We start from the raw sequence: 19,664 nt of genomic DNA, 5'->3' as shown, positions 1-19,664 counted from the left end.
TTGCGAGTACAGCCGGCAACCACAGGGTGTGTGCTGAATGCAAGGGAAGAGCTGAGTTTCAAACTCAGGTCCTGGCCCCCAGGCTGCACACCTGCCCGCCTGAACCTGGGCCCCAGGCTGCACACCCGCCTGCCTGAACCTGTGCCCATCTAGGACAGCCCTGGATGTAAGAATTAGAACCCCAGCGGAAGCATGCAGAAGGAAGTTGGGAAAGCCACAGGGCTCTCTCTGTGCCTGTGGCTTGGCCAGTCCAGCAGGAGAGCTATGTGGGCCCCAGCCCTTCCAGGGTCTGCAGGCACTAGGCATCAGGCCACTGTATCTCCAGTTCTTTTTTGGGTTGGGTCTTCAGGAGGCCCAGGCTGAGCCCTGTGACTAATTCCCTGCACTGGTCCCCAACAGCCCCATGGTTTCCATGAGAACTTCCTCCTACCATCCCAGCAATCTCATTGTGACCAGTATTAAAGGATTAACGCTGCTGGCAGCAGGCAGCGTGCTCGCGGGGTCCTGGGCGACAGGGTGGCAGGAGGTGCTTGCTCCAGGATGAGGAGGTCGGCCTTGCTGCGGGATCCCAAGGCTGCGCCTGGAGGATGGCAGCCTGGGGCCAGGGTTTCCCCCACAGCTCCCCAGGTAGGGTCCTAACCAGGCCGTGGCCTGGAAGGGTGGCGTGGCTGGAGTAAGACAGCCAGAGGGAGGAGGCCCAGTGCTGGGGCAGTGTGGAGAACTGGGACAAACACTCACCCCCGCCCCCCCCCCCATGCCCTCTCCCCACTCCCAAGCCCAGAAGGCCAAGGGTGCTGATGAGAGATGGACATTCCATGGCTAACGGGGTGAGTGGAGCCCCACGGGATCTTCCAGCGGTTCTCTAAGTCTCCAGTCCTCTTCCTTCTACAGTTGGGGACATTGAGGCACCTTGTGGGGGTGGTGACTTGCGCAGTCAGTGAGCTGAAGCGGGTCAGGCACCCGGGGAAGGGGGAGGAGCAGCTCTGTCCCTCTGGGGAGAAGCTCCCTGCTGCTTTGACCCTGAACTCCAGTTCTTCCTCCCTGACCGCCAGGAGTGAGTCCCCTGGGGCTTCATGCACCTGCTTTCCTGTGCTCCTCATCTCCCTTGCTTGCTGGGTGCACAGAGTTCCAGTTGGCCTTCCCTGTGCTGGCGGAGAGGGAGGGCCCAGCCAACAGGCCCTGACTGCCCCATGCAGGGGACAACTGCTCTCTGGGTCCCTCTCCAGATGACTTGGGAAAGATTTGGTCTGTTTCAGTCTCTCTTCAAAACTTTGGGGCCCAGACATGGCGGAGCCTTGGCAGGCTAGCTCAGCCCCGTTGTCAGCCCAGGAAGACCAGGCCCGACCTGGAGGGCTCCAGGCTCAGAGCTAGAAAATACCTGCTGGGCTGGGATTCTTGGAAGGCTCTGCCAGGGCATGGCACAGACCCCAACTCGGGGCCAGGTGGCTGGGATTCAGGCACCCCTGACTCAGTTCCCTGAGAGAAGTGGTGCTCTGTCTCTGAGCCTCTGTCTCCCCCATGGGAAGGAAAGGCAGTGACCCTCCCTCCCCGTAGAAGCCTGCCCTTGGCTGTGACGGACAAGTCTCGAGTGTAGCTGAACAAAGCAGGGAGCTGAGCAGCAAGAGGCAGGAGCGCTGAGCCTACAGGCTGTGTGAGGCTCCAGCAGCCATTGTCACACCAGCAGCAGTGTGCCTGGACTGTGCTAGGCCGGGGGCATCGGGCCAGAGGCCAGGCTGCTCAGTGGACACTTATTTTTTTCTTTAAGGATTTATTTATTTTAGAATCAGCATAGTGGCTTAACAGGCTACGCTTCTACTTGCAAGCCCTAGCTACTCCACTTCCAATCCAGTTCTATGCTAATGGCCTGAGAAAGCAGTGAAGGATGGCCCAAGTCCTTGGGATCCTGCACCCATGTGGGAGACCCAGAAGAAGCTCCTGGCTCCTAGCTTGATTCTGGCAGTTACAGCCACTTGTGGGAGTGAATCAGCTAATGAAAGATCTTTCTTTGCTTCTCTGTGGAAATCCACCTTTGAAATAAAAATAAGTCTTTTTAAAAAAGATTTATTTATTTTTATTGAAAGATTTCCAGAGAGAAGGAGAGACAGAAAGATCTTCCTTCCTCTGGTTCACTCCCCAAATGGCCACAGTGGCTAGAGCTGAACCAATCCAAAACCAGGAGCCAGGAATTTCTTTTGGATCTCCTACGTGGATTCAGGGTCTCAAGAACTTGAGCCATCTTCCACTGCTTTTCCAGGCCATAAGCAAGGAGCTACATGGGAAGTCAAATATATAGCAGCCAAGACTAGAACCAGTGCCCATATGGGGTGCCAGTGCTGCAGGCAGAGCTGTTGAGCTACCATGCTGGTCCCAGTGAACACGTTTTAATCTCCTGAATTTGCACCATGACTGTATGAACAATTCATAAATAAATGGGAAAATGTTTGCCAATGAAGTGAAGCAACCCAAGGGTTGCTGGCCTTCGTTCCTGGGAGCCCCTACATGCCAGGCCCAGTACCAAGCACTGCCTGAACATCATCTCTGCTGATTGGTATCCTGGCTTTGAGAGAAAGCCGTCCTTGTTCCCATCTTACAGATGGGAATGTTGAGTCTCACAGAAATGTCTGACCAGTAAGCTGTAGATCTTGGATGCACTGCTGAGCTTTGCTGGCTCTAAGGTCCTAGGGTCCTGGACACAGTGGGTCAGAATCATGTGAGAACTTCAAAATGTGCAGGTGCCTTGAGTCCACCCACTCATTGTTGTGTGATGGGGCCTTAGCAGTTGTATTTTATAAAGGTCACTGTCAGGATTGAATGTCCACTGTATGCTAGACAAAACCAAGGCCAGGCAGGGAGATGACCTTAGCCAAGGCCACAGTGGCTGTGACCAGAGCTGGGGCAGGGCTCCCAGCAGCTCGCTCCAGGCAGATGCAGCTCACAGGCCCTGGGCTTGGCAAATGTGCCCATGGCTGACATTTCTAGCCTTGTTCATGCCCTTTGCTGGAGAACGTTTGTGCAGTGAGCAACGTATATACCTGTAAACAGTGATCCTGGTCTGTCTCAGGACTTCCCATCAACTCACGCTGTCCATCTCTGGTGCCCCTCAGAACACAGGGCAGGGCTGTGGCTTCTGCGTGCAGATTCATTCCAAGATGCAAGCCTGGCCCAGGGCTCCGTCACCCTTCAGAACTCAGCAAGGGCAGGCTGACCCATCTCACCCCCAAGGTCACTACTACTGATAAGGTCAGGAACATAAACAGGACGGAGGGACATAAACAGAAGAGCAATGGCCGCAACCCAGATGTCACAAGCTACCTGGACAGTGCTCAGGGGCTCTGCCCGAGTTATCCTGGCTCCCTTCCTGGGCCTTCCTGACATCTCGGGCCAACCCATGCTGGCCTCCTCTTTTACAGTAATGCCCTGTCCCAGCCCACCCTCCCCCCACCCCCCAGCAAGTTCCTGTACTGTGGCAGCCCCCAGCGGCACACGGTGGCCCAGGAGTTGGGAGGGAGCACGGAGTCTACAGGGGTTGCGTTCTGTCCCTTGCCTCTCAGAAGCTCTGTGGTTTGGGACCCATGACTTAGTCTCTGTGCCTCCAGTCAGTGAGAAAAACACGAGCTGCCTTGCCTAGTGGCTGTGGGGATCGATCGATCAGCAGGTGTGATCAATGTGCAAATTACGCAACTGAGGCAGGGCGAGGTCACCGGGGCCAGGGCAGGGCTCTGCGTGTGTCTGTGGGGCCCAATGTCTCTGGAGGCTGGACAAGGCTGGAACAGGATAGAACACGGAAGCTCCGGCTTGTGGCTCATGGCTGACGGCCACTCTCCTCTGGACAGGGGGCTGCCCTCAGAGGCTGTCTGCTTCTGGCCAGTCTGGGAGGGAAGGGAGTATGACTGGAGGAGACATTTGGGAACCACGTGTCACCTTCAGCTGGGTCCAGAGAGAGTCACAGCTCAGGGTGGGCAGTGGTGGCGGTGTAGGGGGAAGGGGAGGCAGGAAAGCAAGCTACTCCTGTCAGCTAGCCTCCATCTCCCCAGCTGCACCCAGGCCCAGGGCTGAAAACAAGGCTGAGAGAAGCTGGCATGAAAGTGGGAATATGCCGCGCCCACAGGTGCACTTCCTGGCTCCCTCCTGGCCCAGCCACACTCAGCATGGCCCAAGCATTTCCCGATTGACGACTGACACTGTGGGATTTCTAGAACTCCCGGCTCAAAGCTGCCGCGCGCGGCCCAGCACATCCCTGTTTGGAAAGCTGCCCCCTGCCCACAGAGCTGTCTTTATCTCTCTTTGGTAACAGAGCAAATTTGCTCAGGACCCGGAGCAGGGGGCCGGGCAGGCTGTTGACTCTTGAACAAAACCATCCCCTTTAGAGCGTGATTGAGGAGGCTGCTACTGGCCGGGGCTGTGTGTGGGGAGGCCGGCAGCCTGTTGCATAACCCAGGAGGCCACCTGCCCACCCCCAGGCCTTCATAGGGTGAGGGGTGAGACAAACCGCAAACTCATGCCCAGTTAATTTTTTAAGGCAAAATCAACAGACTGAGCAATGATTAGCAGGCAGCTAAGTTGGTCTTAATCAAGCTGAGGACAGGAGGGAGGAAGGAGGCTGATGGAGGCCCCAGGGATGGGGCCCGGTTATCAGTTAACCACATGAATGTTGTTTCCTTCCAAAGCCACTGGCCTTCAGCCCCCTGCTCCCTCATCTTCCTCCCTGAAACACTTCCATGGCAGCCCAGGATCCATCAGTGGTTGAGTGAGCAGACACTACTGGCCACCATGGTCTGTAGAGGAGCTGTCACACAGCCACAGGGTCCCCCCGGGTGAACCAGGGCTCACCACCACGGCTTAGTGGCCCTGAGTGAGTTTCTTCACCCTCTGGGGCTCAGTCAAGCACCCACACCTAGGCTCCAGGTCTCCGGTCATGCCTGCAGCCGGCTGCCCTTTCGCCAAGGGCCTCGGTGTCCCCATCCTTCGAATGGGTGGGTCAGCCTTCTAGTCCCAAAGTCGCACGAGACTGTGACCCGACGGAGCCCTGGTGGCCTACGTGGGGACACAGAGGGAAATGTGAGCAGTGGTTGTAGGTTCCCAGAGGAGACTTACCTGTTCTGGGTTCCAATGAACGTCCAATCCTAGCTGCCTGCCCAGGGCTCTCAGACAAGAAGCAGGAATCCCTGTGGGGTGCGCTGCAGCTGTGTGGATGGCAGACCCCGGCTGGCTCAGGACCCTTGCTCCCTGTCTCCCTACACCCTTGGGAGTCCAGAGAGGCAGCCCCGCCAGGCCGGGTGGCTGCCAGGACTGGTGTTTGGTCACTGCTTGGGGACCTATATTGTGAGATAGTTAGGACTTTGTCCACAAACTGGAATTTGAAATTTCAAAGGGGCGAAGCTGAAGGGCCCTACCCCAGAGTGGAGATGGCGTTTGGCTTCTTTCCTCCACGACTTTTGTTCTCTGCCTTGATAAAGTCCTGCTTTACCCTGTGCCACACCCCAGGTGGCCGGTGGGGGAGGCAGGGTAGGAGATAGCAGCGGCCTGGGGAGCTCAGAGGGGAGGTCCTGGGGAGCTCAGAGGGGAGGTCGGGCGCCGGCAGCCAGGTGGCGGCCAGGTGTCTGAGGATGCTGCCAGGCCCCTGGTGCCCGAGGATAGGGCCTTTGAGTCTGGCCCGATGCTGGGACTCCCCAGCAGGGGTGAGACCCAGGTAGCGCCTGGCGCCAGCCGCAGTACTACCAAAGAGGGTAGGGTTAGCCCCATGCAGCAGGCCGAGCCCTTGGCCCTGCATGACCGTGGGCAAGTGGCTGCACCCCTCTAGGTGCCCTTAAGCCACCTGTGAAATGAGGGGGTTGAGAGCTCCTGCCTTCAAGCACATGGCAGTGAGGAGATGGGTGTCAGGTTCATCAGCCTCTGTGGCACTGTGAGAGGTAAGCGATGCTGCCCACGGCTGTGGCTGCCCAGCCGAAGCACCTGCTCCTTGCCTGTAGCCAGCTCTACAGCATCTGCTTCCCTGCAGCTGCCCACCCAGGCCCATCCTTGCCTGCCTTCTCCAGGTCTCCTCAGTGAGCTCTGATACCCTTCCTTTTCCTTTGCCAGCCTCTGCCCTCGGGGCTGGGGGCTGACAGCCCTGGAAAGTAAGGTCCACACTTAGGCATGGCTGGACCCAGGCGCTCTCCACAGCCAGGATCCTGATTCCCAAAGATGGTATGGTATGGTCAGTGGCTCAAGGAGCCACAATGATTGACAAGAATCCCCGCTGCTGTGGGATGTCCCTTGGTGTCCTCAGGGGGTTAGTTCCAAGGCCACCCCCAGGAGTACTAAAATCCAGGGTGCTTCATCCAGAACAGTCTGCTATTTCATGTTTGCATACATCCTGCACGCCTCCCAAGAACTTCAAATCACCTCCACGGGACTTGTGCTGCCTAACATGTGGTACTGCTATGGGTTAGGACCATTTTACAGTAGAAATGGAGGCTTGGAAACCTCCGGTCCCAGAGCCAGAAGGGTGGCTTCTAGAAGATTCTGTCTGGAGTGGGCTGAGTGGCAGGTATAACTGATCCTAGCGGATGAGCAGGTGGGCTCCCTGGAAGGGGCCTGTTGTAATGGGGTGGGCCGCGGCTGGAATATGCCCCACAGGCAGTCATGCGTGTTGTGCCTTTGCTCAGTCATGTATGTCGTGGTCCATGTACTCACCACGTGCAACCTGTCTGCCTAGTGGTTCTTATGTATAATCGGTCCTGGCCCTGGCATGGCTTGGCTGACCTGGCTTGGTCACAGACCTTATGTCACCTAAAGAAAAGTGCATTTAAAAGATACATTTCATTTATTTTTGACAGAGTGATGGGGACAGAGGAATCACTGTGCAAATGGCTGTGACAGCTGGGGCTAGGCCAAGCCAAAACCAGGAGACAGGAACTCTATCCAGGCCTCCCCCATGGGTAACAGGGACCCAAGCGCTTGAGCCATTCATCTGTTGCTTCCTTGGGTGTGTTAGCAGGGAGCTGGAGCTGTGTGGAGGAGCCAGGACTTGAACCGCCACTGTGACACAGATGCACGTGTGCCAAGGGGCAGCTGTAGTGCCCGTCCCTGCATTGTGATTTCTGCTACTAATTTCTTTCTTTTTTTTTTAAGCTTTTGTCAAAGATATATTTTTGGGGGGAAGATTTTCACATAGCCTTTGGTCATATTTCTATTGATGTTTATTTTTCTTATCATATGACATAATTTTAAAAAAAAAGATTTGTTTTATTTATTCTAAAGGCCAAGTTACAGAGAGTGGGGAGAGACATAGAGGAAGAGAGATCATCCGTCTTCTGGTTCATTCCCCATATGGCTGCAATAGCCATTCTGGGTTAGGCTAAATCCAGGAGCCCCAGGATCCATCCATGTCTCCCACGTGGGTGTCAGGGGCCCAAGCACTTGGGCCATCCTCTGCTGCTTTCCCAGGTACATTACCAGGGAGCTAGATTGGAAGTGGAGCGGCCGGGACTCAAACTGACTATGCTGTGGGATGCCAGCCTCCTTTGTTACCAGTCACGTTCTGCCAGGCTGACAGTCCCATTGTACTCAGCAGTGTGGCAGGTACCTCTCTGAGGAGACAACGGGTAAGACCCGTGCTGCTCGATCATGCAGGGAGCATCCAGGCATGTCTTGTTACAGAGCCTTGCTGGTGGCAGGGACTGAGGAGGCCCTCCCAAGGGCTATTGTGCATTTGTCTCGAGTACTTATTCCTTAGCCAGCTTATCTGCTCCTGGGCAGCTCAGTCCTGTCCCCAGGTCTCTCTAGACCACACCAGTTGTCTCCAGGATCACAAGAGGAAGCCTGCAGTCCCAGATGGAGCTCGCCTGTGGGCCTCAGTGACCTACAGTATGGGCTGGAGTCCCTAACCACTGGCCAGGATCATACTTGAGGTCCTGAAATGAGATGAGAGTTAAACCCATCCATTCCAGGAGCAACAGTTCATTCTAAGGCCAGTCTCCTGCTGCTGAATTCAGCCCCCTGCCTCCAGAACTATTGCTCTGCATCCTACTCACCTCCCCTTCCCATCACCAACTGTCTTCCCAGAGCCTCTGGCTCAGAGTGGGCTACGGGCAGGGCTTCTGTGGAGGGGTTCCCCTCACGCCCCTCAGACACACAACCCTCGCTCTTGGCCCCACCTTCATATATACACATTAATTCACTCTTTCACTAATCCACGCACTCTTTTCCTCAACTCACACGTGATTTCAGCCTGCCTCCATTCATTCCTGTCCCACCCACCTGCCCATTCACGAATGGTTTTTCCTGCAGAGTCGCCCATTCTTGCCCACGTCCCTCCCAACTTAGGGAGGTGTTCCCAGAGGGGACAGGCCCCCAGAAGCCCTGGCCTCCCCCTCTGTCTTCTATCCTGTCTGGTTGGAGTGGGAGCTCTTAGAAGTGATGGGGACAACCCCTAGCTGAATGGGCCAGATCCTGTCCTGAGCACAAACGTGAGGCCACTTGTCTCAGAAAGCATGGAGAATTTCATGTCACCAGCCAGCAGCATTAAGTCAGACGTGGGGATTCTCTGAGCACGAGGTCCTGGGCGACCACACAGGCAGCACCTCTCATGGGGAAGTGAGAAGACAGGTGCATAGAGGCCCAAGGGAGACAGAAGATAGGGCGTACAGCTGGGGTGGGTGGAGGCGGACATGAGGGCGTCTGCCGGCCACGACTCAGCGTCTACTCAGCAGCCGTTTTAGGGCAGTTGCCTGCTGCCCAGGGAAGGAAGGAAACGTCGCAGCAAGCAGGGGGCAGGCGCCTGAAGGCAAACTCAGGTCTGTGGGAGGGGCAAGCCTGCCTCTGCCTGCTTGGGGGGCCTGGGTGGGGGCTGGGGAGGCAGGACGAGGGACAGGGCGGAGCCATCAGAGGTCTGGATAGTAGGGAGCTGTGGGGACCAGTGGACGCCATGGTGGGACCTCAGAGATCAGGGGGAGGGGAGTGACAGGTGATCATTCCTAGCTCCATGCCAAGCTTCTGGCCCCTTCTGCCCCTGGAGAAGACAGGGAAGCGAGGCAGGGAGCTCCCGGAATGAAGGTCCGGAAGGTGGGCATGTGGGCCTGTGGAATCATGTGCCACTTTATCTGGGCAGATACCTTGAGAACAGAAGTCAGTGTGATTGGAGAAGGGCCTGAGTCGCGGCACGGCCAGACTTGGGGTGACAATGGCGGAGGAGGGTGGCCACACCAGCGCCCGCCATACAGGATTGATAGCTGACTATTGGCAAGTAGGGCCCCCACAGTTGTAATTAGCACCCGGGGTGTCAGTCAGAGAGCAGCAAGCAGCCAAATCCCTGCTGCCCCGCCCAGCTTGTGGGCCAGTGGGGGACGATTAACCATTAACCCCCACCCCTCCCCGCCAGAGCCTCCGCCCCACCAGAGGCTAGGCCTAGACTCCTGCAGATCCTCCCAGAGGACGGTTTGAAAGGCAGGGAGGCAGAGAGGGCCCCTGGGAGGAGGCCGTGGGAGGGCGGAGGGCGGGGGGCCGCCGGGGTGGGCATCCTGAGCAGGGCAGGCGGCCGAGTCGTGGAGGCTGCGGGAGAATGCGCCTCTCGAAAACCCTCGTCGACATGGACATGGCCGACTACAGCGCCGCCTTGGACCCAGCCTACACCACCCTGGAATTTGAGAATGTACAGGTGTTGGCCATGGGCAATGGTAGGTGGGGGCAGGTGTGCTCAGGTGTACCAGTGGGGGCAGGTGTGCCCAGGTACGGGAGTGGCACTTTGGCCCTTAACTTTGGGGTGGGAGGAGGACGAGAGAAAATGGTAGGCTGGGCCTACAGGTTCACACAGGTGGTGCCGTGGAGAGCGGCCAAAGGCCTTGTGGGAGAGGGAAGGCCGGTAGGGTGAATTTCCAGCCAAAGCAGATCCCAGGTCTTCCTTCCCTGGCTCTTCTGGTCCCTGCTGGCTCCGGGCTGGGGGTCACGGAGCCAGAGACACCATGGTGAGCTGTGTCTTGGCGTGCGGCTCTGGCAGCTCCGCCCAGCGTGGCTCTTTCTTGCCTGCAGTGGGTGTAAGCACAGGGAGCTGGAAAGGTACGGCCTGGTCCCCATAGATGCTGCTTGGAGGCAGAGCTGTACCTCAGGCTGGCTTTGGGGCTTTCCTGAGGGACCTGGGGTTTCAAAAAAAGGTTAGGGGTAGGGTGGGGAGGGGCTATACTAGAGAAGGTGCCGACTCAGCAGTGCGTGTGGTGCAAGCACACATGTCCATGCAGACATGCAAGTGGGCTGTGTGCTGCCTGGGCAGATGTGTGCCCATGCAGATGTACTTGTATGTCTGTGTTCCTTTGCATGTGTGTGGTGTGGGTCATCTCCGGTTGCTCTTGCTCGTTGGGTAAATCTGTGTGTATTCACATCTCCTGGAGGTGTTCATGTCTTGCTTGTGTGTGTGTGTACATGTGTCTGAGGATATATATATACAAGTGTGCTGTGAGAGTGGGTCATTGGCCAAACAGGCTTGTGGATGTGGCTACACGTATGTGGCCCCCTGTTCCTTGGGCCAGCACTTGCCCATGCTCATGATTACGTCACCCTCAGCCGAATGAGATTCGCAGCAGCTATGCATCTGCGTTGTCTCCGAGCTGGTTCTTGACCACCCATGTCTCTGCTCCGCCATGATTGGTGGTGGTTCTGGCCAGGTGTTGCCCGCAGGGCGGTAGGGTAAGGGATGAAGCCAGGAAGCCAGGAGCCCAGGCCAGCCTTCATAGAGGCTGAGGGCAGCCTGCCACCTGCCTGGCTTCCGCAGCTCTGCGCTGCACATTGGCATCAGGAGGAGACCTGGAAAGTTTGTGGTTAGGCCAGCCTGGAAGAGCAGCCAGCCAGCCTGCCAGTCAGCTTCCCTGTGCCCGCCTGCCCCTGCCGGCCATATGTGGTGTCACTTCCTCACTCGGCCTTTGTGTCTTCTGTAAAACAGATCTGATGACCCGAGCCTGCTGGCTGGCTGCTTTTACATGTGCCCCAGGGAACACATGAGGGGTCAAGCGATGGCTGCTATGCTAGGCAGGACAGTGTGTGTCGCCACCCTCCTGGCCCTGGCCAAGGCCTGGGCTGCTCCCTGGGGCTCTGCCATTGCTTCAGAGCCCAGGAAGCCCATGCTCTGAAACCCGGGATCCTCAAAAAAGGGACCCTTACAGCTCTTGGGCTAAAAGATACTGGGCTTGTCAGGCATGGCTCCTTCCCTTTCCCCTCACCGAGCCTCAGTCTCCTTATTTACCGAGAGGGATAAAGGTACGCCTGGTTCCCTGGGCTAGGTCAGCAATGGGCCTGAACAATGAGGATGGCTCCTGGGCCCAGTGAGTCGCCCATGACTCGAGCATCCCTATGGAGAGTGGGGGCCAGTGAAGGTGTCTACCTGGGCAGGTGGCTCACACACTCCAGGGCTGTCCCAGCTCCTAATTCGTCAGCAGCAATGGCAGCCCTTCTCCTTAATCCCCTTGGTGTAATAACACGGGCAAATCTCTTGTCGACACCCAGACGAGGTGACCCACTGACCTCAGTAACACAGCACCTGGCCTGTCTTTCCCAGGAGTGGGGAGCTGCTTCCCCAGCCTCCACCTGGACATCTGGAGACGTGGGGTCAGCTCTCCTCAGGGGCCAGGGCCGGAGAGACAGAGGGAGAAAGGGCACAGATACTGTTCAACAGTTATCCTCATCTGCAAAAATAATTCACTCAGCAGAGGGGCTGCACCCTGGGCACACTCGGGCATCTCAGAGGTGTTCGGCCAGGGACGACAGGAGGGCAACACGGTAGTATCTGGGTGCAGGGCTGGCTGGGCAGTGTCTTCATGTCACCAACACAGATGCACTGCTTATCGCATGCCTACAACTTCTCAGGCAGTGAATCAGGGAGCAGCTCGGGCCCATGACACTCCCGTTTTATAAGTGGGGAAATCAGCGTGTGGGGAAGTCAACTCAATCGGCCAATGCCAGCCAGCGACATGGCCCGGCCAGGACTCCAGCTGGACTTTGGGGCTTATGCTCTCCGGCTCTTTAACTACATGTCCCTTAACAATCCAAGGTGGGAGGCAGGGCTCCAGTGAAATGTGTGTGTGGGGGGTATGTGTGCTCACAAATGTCTGCTGTGTGTATCTTTAGTCCATAGTGGAATCTTTGCTGATCCCAAAGGGAGTTCAGCTGGACCAGTCCCACTGCTTCCTTTTACAGCTGGGAAAACTGAGGCCCAGGTGACCAGTGAGTTGGAGGCTACTTCGGCACAAGGAACCCTTCGTGCCCAATGGAGGTCTCTGTGGTCACCAACCTCGTCCCCCGTCCCACGTGTTTGTGTAGCTGCTGCATTGGCCTCTGGGACAGGAAGTCTTCAAGAGGGGTGTCCAGCGCCTTGCTTGGCTCTCCCCAGTGGGCAGGGATTACTTGTTGTGGTTGCCCTGGGAAGACCTCAGGGTCCCTGGGCAGCCAGTTGAATGCCACCCAGCCAGCCCTGGCCACCCAGGGAGGATGAGGGACTGGGCTTCTCCAGGGAGGAGCGGGGGTGGGGGTGGTGTTTGTCCTTCTGCCCAAGGAGGAACCACGTGTCCCTTGGGAGGCAGCCAGGTATCTGTACCTTTCCACGGAAGCTGGGCTACCAGCTTCCCCCTTGCAGAGAAGCAAAGATGCTGAAGGCTACATCACAGCCAGGCCCAAGTCACAGATGAGGCTCCAAACACCAAGTAATTTGCCCAAGGTCAATGGTGGGACAGGAGCAAGCATTGAACTCTAGTCCAGCTGAGGCCAAAGCCCTGGCCAGATACCTGCTGGGATGGAGATGGTCCCTGATTTCCTGCCCCTCCTGAGGTCTCCACCTTCTCTTCTGCTGCAGACACATCCCCGTCCGAAGGTGCCAACCTCAACGCGCCCAACAGCCTGGGCGTCAGCGCCCTATGTGCCATCTGTGGGGACCGGGCCACAGGCAAGCACTATGGCGCCTCCAGCTGCGATGGCTGCAAGGGCTTCTTCCGAAGAAGTGTGAGAAAGAACCACATGTACTCCTGCAGGTCAGGAGCCCTGATCGGGCCTTGGTTTCTCCTGATGGGAAATGGATGTGTGTGGGCTCGTGTGCCCCCAGGGTCTATCTGTTCTCCAAGTGGCTCCCGAGGCCTCTGCCCTATGCCGCCTTTAAGGCTCCTTGCAAATTCATGTCTCCCAAGAATGCCAAGCAGTGGTCAAACAGGTGCCAACCACCCCGATCAAGTGTGGCTCAGGCCAACTCCTATGCCAGGTCTCTGAGAGCCTGTACTTGTTGTGCCACTTAGCAATGGAGAGCCCCAGGTCTACAAGCAAACCCAGGCTGGGGCTTTCCCTGGGACATGTTGGGAATGAGCCCCATGCCTTTCTGCCTAGCCAGGGGCTCCCCAAAGCCTAGGAACCTCCTTCTTTCAAACATGAGCCCATGTGTGACCATGGCCAGTCACACCCCTCTGCAGTGGCCACTCTTATTATCCCCATTTTATGGGTGAGCATCCTGTGGCCTGGAGGACTAGGAACTTGGCCTAGGGTCACCCAGTTTGAGTGAATGTCAGAGCCAGGGCTACCGCTTTGGGCTCTGCCTATGTGTAACCTATTCCTCCGTGGAGGAAGAGACTTGTATACACCAAGTATGGCCTTGGAGCTCATTCCAGGGCCTGCTATGGGTTCTGGGTGTCTGTGCAGTGCCCTGGTACTCCAAAAGCTAAACTTCCCAACCCAGGTGTCCCAACCTTGGACGGAGTGGGCGCTATGCCACCTGCGGCCTCTCTGAGCCTGCTTCCTCAGGATTAGCAGGACAAGTGGGACTCAGGAGCCGAGCCCCGAGGTCCCTCCAACTCAAGGCGGGTTGGCAGGAGAGCACCCCATCCCGTCTCCCTCGTGCCCCAACCCCAGCCCTGGGAGGTAGGCATAGGCTAGGTGGCAGGGGCCAAGTGAAGGCCAGGGTGCTTGTGCCGGCCTCTGAGGGGATCTGTAGGCTGGTGTCTTCTCCATCCAACCATCCAAAGCCCTCCCCAGATTTAGCCGGCAATGCGTGGTGGACAAAGACAAGAGGAACCAGTGCCGCTACTGCAGGCTCAAGAAGTGCTTCCGGGCTGGCATGAAGAAGGAAGGTGAGCCTTGGCTTTCCCTACCGCCCCGCCGCCCCACCCGCAACCGCGCAGTCATTTACAACGGGAGCCGTGCTTTATGACTTGCTCACAGGTCCCAGAGTGACTGGCTAATGGCTGAGGGGAGGGAGGGCCCAGCGATCTGGCCATAGGGAGCGGCTGGGCTTGGTCTTGAGAAAGATTCAGTGAGATAAGCTCCTCTGCTCTGACTGCTCAGCCTCCTATCCCAGCGGCCACTGTCCCCACCTGCCTACACCCGCCCCGAGGCAGACAGTGGGAGCAGGAGGACGTGGCAAAGGTGTGATGTCACAGGCAGCCCCGTGCCCACCCCGGCCTTCACAGGTGGGACTGGCTAGGGTGGCTCTAGTCCTGGGTGTTTGGCCCCATGTCAGGTGCACCGAGTCCCTTTCATCCTCGTTCTTAGGTCTCAGATGGCCTCCAGAGCTTTTGCATTCTAGAAAACAGGAACAAGACATCAGACTGATTCTACATGGATGAGAAGGAATGATTGGGGCACAGCTTTGGCTAGCTCTCGGCAGGCCCCTGGGCAAATTCAGCTCACTCTCATGACAAGCTGTGGGCTGGCTGGAGCTCTCACCACTTCCTGCTTGGCAAGGAGAAAACTGAGATCCCCAAGGGATGGGCCGCATGCCCTATGCCCCACAGTCACTCACAGGAAGGCCCGGAGTTGGAACCTGAGCTTCTCACTGCCTGCCTGACACTCCAGTGCTGCCCACACTAGGCTCTGAGGACCCTGGGGGCCTTCAGCGTGGTTCCCAGCCCACACACCGAGGCACAGCGCTCTCAGCCTCTTCTGGGTTCCTTTGCACATCTCTCCATTTCCTTCTTACCTCTACTCACGCGCCCCCATGCTAAGATGAACCCACCATTGTGCCATAGCTGCCAAATCTCCAGCTGGTCCTGCACAAAGTAACACAGCCCAGGACCTACCCCCTCCCGCTAACAATGAAGAGGAGGAGGAGGGTAAGCTCAGCTTGGCAGTTCCCCCAAACCCTGCTCTACCTCTGAGCCCTGTTGTCTTTGCACCTTAGACACCTTCACTTTGTAAAGATTTATTTATTTATTTGAAAGAGTGATCAGGAGGAAGAGGGAGAAAGAAAGAGGAATCGTCTGTCTGCCAGTTCACTTCCTACAAATAATCATAACAGCCAGGGATGGGCCAGGCCAAAGCCAGGAGCCTGGAACACCATCTGGTCTCCCATGTGGGTGGCAGGGGCCCAAGCAAGTGACGCCATCTTCCACCTCTTCCCCAAGCATATCAACAAGGAACTGCGTGGGAAGTGAAACAGCCGGGACTTGAACCTGTGCTCTGATATGGGACGCTGGTGTTGTAGGTGGCTGCTTAATATACTGTGCCACAGTGCCAGCCCCCAAGACATTTTACAGTATCTTAGTCTGAGCGCAGGAGTTCTGTTGTTAAGCCAGAGCCTGCCAATACTGATGAAGGAGTGTGCTGCCCAGGCCCCCTCTTCTTCTGTATCTGGTTTCCAATGGAGCTGAGCTTCTCTCACTTGAGTGCAAAACCACTTTTTAGAATGGGAATGTGATATGCGATGACACAGTTGAAGACATGCCAAAGATCAGGAACCCCAGCCTTCTGTGGTTCCTGTAGGGATGATTCAGATGGTGCAGGTGTTCTCCCTGTGTGTTCAGAAACCCCGCAACTGTCTCCTTGGCACCTGCCTGTTTCACTCACTCTCCCCTGGACCAATAGTCTCCAGGTGTCATCCAGAGGGCACGGGGTTTGGAGGAACGGAGTCTCTTGGATTGAACTTTCAGGCCTTATGACAGGCAGGTGGGAGAGGGGTGGGCAGCCCTGTGGCCACCTACCAAAGCTGCTGCCAAGAGCTGCTCCTACAGGGGTCCTGATATAGGTCCAGAGGCACTGTCGTCCACATGACTTCAAAGAAGTTTCTTTCTCATTCTCCCACCTCTGAAAGGAGGAGGTTGCATACAGAAGTTGCCCAGCCCATGGGTCTGGCTGTATAGTCACTGGCCTAGCTGGGCACCCCTGTCCACATTGGCTGCAGCATGTGCATGCTGTCTGCTGGTCCTCTCCTGAGCTGAGGCATGGCCAGTAGGTCCCCAGCACACCGAAGGGCAGTAAGCCCCAGGCCACTGGGCTCTAACTCAACCTGGAGAGGTGCCGAGGGAGGTTGGAGAGTGAGGGTGAGATGGTGAAGGTCAGTGCCTCCTCACCAAGCTGAAATGATGGGAAGTGGAGACACGGGCTGTGCTGGGTTGCTTTGAGGGAGGGCCAAGGAGCAGGGTGTTCTGTGGTCACTGTGGTCAAACCCTGGGAAGTCTGATTGTTCCCAGCTGAGTCCTCCGGTGCCGGCACCCCTCCACTGTCTGCTGGGAGGTTGCCAAAGCCAAGCCCAAGCCTCCATGGGAGCTTTTCTGATCAGGAGAGGAGGCACAAGTGTTCATGTCATTCTCCTGATGGCGTTAGGAGCAGCTGGAGGCTGATACCCCCAAAAGCAGTCCCTTGAAGAGCAGACAGTGGCAGCTGCAAGTGTAGGATTAATGACCAGTGAGTCTGGTCTGTAAGATGCCACTGAATCTCCTCCTGCCCCATTTTACAGAAAGGGAACCTTAGGCCCCAGTGGTGATGTAGTGAGTCAGAAGTGGAGTCACCAACCCCTGGGACTGAACCCGAGTGGTGGGCATGCGAGTTTAGACCACTGAACCTTTCCCTCATCCATAGGGAAGGACCCTAACTCTCAGGCCAGAGGGTAGGAGGGGAGTCCCAGAGAGCAAAAATTTAGGAAACCTGGGATCTATGAGCCCAGCAACGAGCAGAGACCATTGACTTATAACCAGGCAGACTAACACCTGCCTGGCCTCAAACTGGCTATCTAGGCCTAAGATCCAGCAGGTGTTGCAGGAGGCACAAGGTGATGATGGGCTGGTGGGGGCAGGTGGTGTCTGCTGGGTCCCACTTGCTCTCCTGCCAGCCCTTCTCCTCCAACTTCCTCCCCCCGAAATTCTCTGGAAAGACAGGCTCATCTCCCGCCTCTGCCTGGTCAGTTAATGATTCAATAGAAGTTACATTAGGTCCCCGACCCTGCTAATACTGAGCAAACATTTGGAAAACATCATTCCGTGACTGAGCTTGCGCTGGGCACTGATAATGCAGGCCCAGCCTTGACGAGCTCCAGCTGCTGACAGCAGCCCTTTCATTCTGTCCGCCTCTGCTACCCATGCCGGCAAGCCTGGCTGCCAGGAGACAGGGGTGGCTGGAGGAAGTTTCCCACCTGGGGTCCCTGTCCTAGCCCATTCACTACCTGTCGGTGGGAAAGCTGGAGGATTAGCCTGCCTGGAAGAAGAATGGGAGCCTATCTTGCTCCACTCCACCTTGCATTCACTCAACCGAGTCTTAAGGAGCACCTGCTGTGCCCCGGGTTCTGTTCTAGGCATCAAGGCTTCAGCCATGAGCAAAGTGGAGCACGGGTTGACTTTCTGTCACTTTCCATCACATGGGGAGACAGGTAGTAAAGAAATTGGCTATGATTCTGCAGTAAATGCCTTGGATGGGGAAAAAATGAAGATGTCAAGTTAGCCTCCCCACACCCTCTTTTGTGCCATTGACCTGGGCTCCTTGCTCCAGACTGTCCTCCAGACTGCTGCTTCCTGCGCCTGCTCCTAACTGTGCTACTCGCACTCCAGGACAACCCACACAGTGTCCCTGCCTGCACTGGGCTCTCTCCTGGCACCACATCCATACCTATTAGGGCCAGGCCCCTTCCTGTGCCCTCCCTGCCCCCTCACTTGCCTCCACCTCTTCACAGCTGTCCAGAATGAACGTGACCGAATCAGCACTCGGAGGTCCAGCTATGAGGACAGCAGCCTGCCCTCCATCAACGCGCTCCTGCAAGCAGAGGTCCTGTCCCAGCAGGTACTGGGGGCCACCTTCTTCATCTCTCCCTCATGACCAAGGACTCTCCACTTCTGTCCTCCCGTGCTCCCCAGCTAGGCCCTGGGCCTGCACACAGCAGAGAAACAACCCAGCATTGCACCCCATGCTCTGGGGTGACTTCTAGTTATGTGACTGCCACATTCCCAGGGCTTAGCTCTGACACAGGACCTGAGGTCAGCTCATGTCCTTGAGGGCACAGGAGACAAGCTGGGTGGGGTTCAGCCAGCCCCTTGCTGTGTGACCCCAGTCAAGCCCCAGCCCTCATCTGCTCTGGGTGACAGCATCATCAATCAGAGGAAGATGATGGCTTTTGCTGTGCTTGGCCTTGAGGGCCAAGGGAGTCCTGAGGGCTCTAAAGGGCTGGCAGAGGAGGGAGCCCTGTCCTCCCTCCACTCCACCCTGTCTGTATCCTCCCACCTGCCTCTTCGTCTGAGCATCCCGCAAAGCTGGGAGGACCCGCAGTCCAGACCAGGACACCCTCCCAGGAGGTGGGCGTGGAGAGAAAGTGTTGTGGGGTCTGCAGCAGCTCCTGGTCTCCTGCAGATCACCTCCCCTGTCTCTGGGATCAACGGGGACATCCGTGCTAAGAAGATCGCCAGCATCGCAGATGTGTGCGAGTCCATGAAGGAGCAGCTCCTGGTGCTTGTCGAGTGGGCCAAGTACATCCCAGCCTTCTGTGAGCTCCCCCTAGACGACCAGGTGAGGACAGTGTACACAGGGGCAGCCTGTTGCCCACCTGGGCTAGAGCCTTGGACCGGTGTGGACTCACGGGGGCCCGGAACTGTGTAATCGCTTTGCAAATATTGACTTGCTTAAGCCCTCCAGTGACCAGAAGGCAGATCCTGCCATTCTCATCTTGTAGGTGAGCAAACTGGGGCACAGAGAGGTTAAGTAACTTGCTCAAGGGCACACAGCCAGGATCTGAGACAGATGGGATTAGAACCAGACAGGAGAACTCCAAAGTCCAGCCTCCTCACCCCTGCCCTCCACAGCTCTCTAGAGGGCAAGGAGGGTGCAGAGTGCTGGGCAAGGACCGAGGACCAGGAATCAGAAGACCTGAGCTTAAACCTTGGCTCTAAGACTGATTTCCTAGGTGATCCTGGATTAGTTGCTGCCTTTCTCTTGGCCTCAGTTTTCCCATCTGTGAAATGGGAATTATAATGCCTGCCTCAGAGTGCCTTGGGGAGGACTGAAGACAATGTGAGGACAATGCTGTGCCCCACAACAGGGTACCCCCCCAAGGCCGGACCCTAGCTGGCCACCCCGTGTCCAGGCTTCCTCCTAGTGTCCCACAAAATGGCTCAGAACACTCAGTGGGACAGACAGTGTCAGGAGAGGCAGGAGTGAGGGTGAGGAGCTTCTGAGACACACCACTTGTTGCAGCTGCACCTGGACATCTGCGTTGGCCTCTGCAGACATGTTCCGCAGCTGAGGAAGGGGAGCCAGATTGGGCCACCCTCCCCTCTGTGGAGGATGCTGCCTGCACAGCTGCATAGGAGCTGGCTAGGGCTGCTGGGGCTTGGAGCTTTGGAGAAGCTGGGGAGCCCAGCAGCCACTGTGTGTCATGGGAGCTGGGAAGGCCCTGCCTGACTGATCCTGGAGCATTCACTTCTGCCACCCAGTAGGACACTCTGAGCTCACAGCACAGCTGCTCC

The 19,664-nt window shown here is 56.9% G+C and overlaps 1 protein-coding gene across 4 annotated transcripts in view; it reads left to right on the top strand.

Annotated features, from left to right (window-relative positions):
- Positions 1 to 19,664, top strand: part of HNF4A (hepatocyte nuclear factor 4 alpha) — a 45,178-nt gene that overhangs the window by 15,459 nt on the left and 10,055 nt on the right. For 2 of the 4 annotated variants that reach the window (XM_040981093.1, XM_040981092.1), the window contains exons 2-5: positions 12,815 to 12,989; positions 13,978 to 14,072; positions 17,882 to 17,988; positions 18,553 to 18,708. In XM_040981093.1, coding sequence (XP_040837027.1) covers positions 12,815 to 12,989; positions 13,978 to 14,072; positions 17,882 to 17,988; positions 18,553 to 18,708 — 533 coding nt within the window. Of the gene's footprint in view, positions 1 to 9,493; positions 9,657 to 12,814; positions 12,990 to 13,977; positions 14,073 to 17,881; positions 17,989 to 18,552; positions 18,709 to 19,664 lie in introns of those variants that run through there. The other 2 variants (XM_040981090.1, XM_040981091.1) reach the window with 2 other exon arrangements.

Source organism: Ochotona curzoniae, unplaced genomic scaffold (genome assembly GCF_017591425.1).
Source record: "Ochotona curzoniae isolate NIBS_2020 unplaced genomic scaffold, NIBS_Ocur_1.0 contig_3520, whole genome shotgun sequence".
NCBI lineage: Eukaryota > Metazoa > Chordata > Mammalia > Lagomorpha > Ochotonidae > Ochotona > Ochotona curzoniae.
The sequence above is the reverse complement of the archived record's forward strand: the minus strand, read 5'-3'. Positions and strand labels throughout refer to the sequence as shown.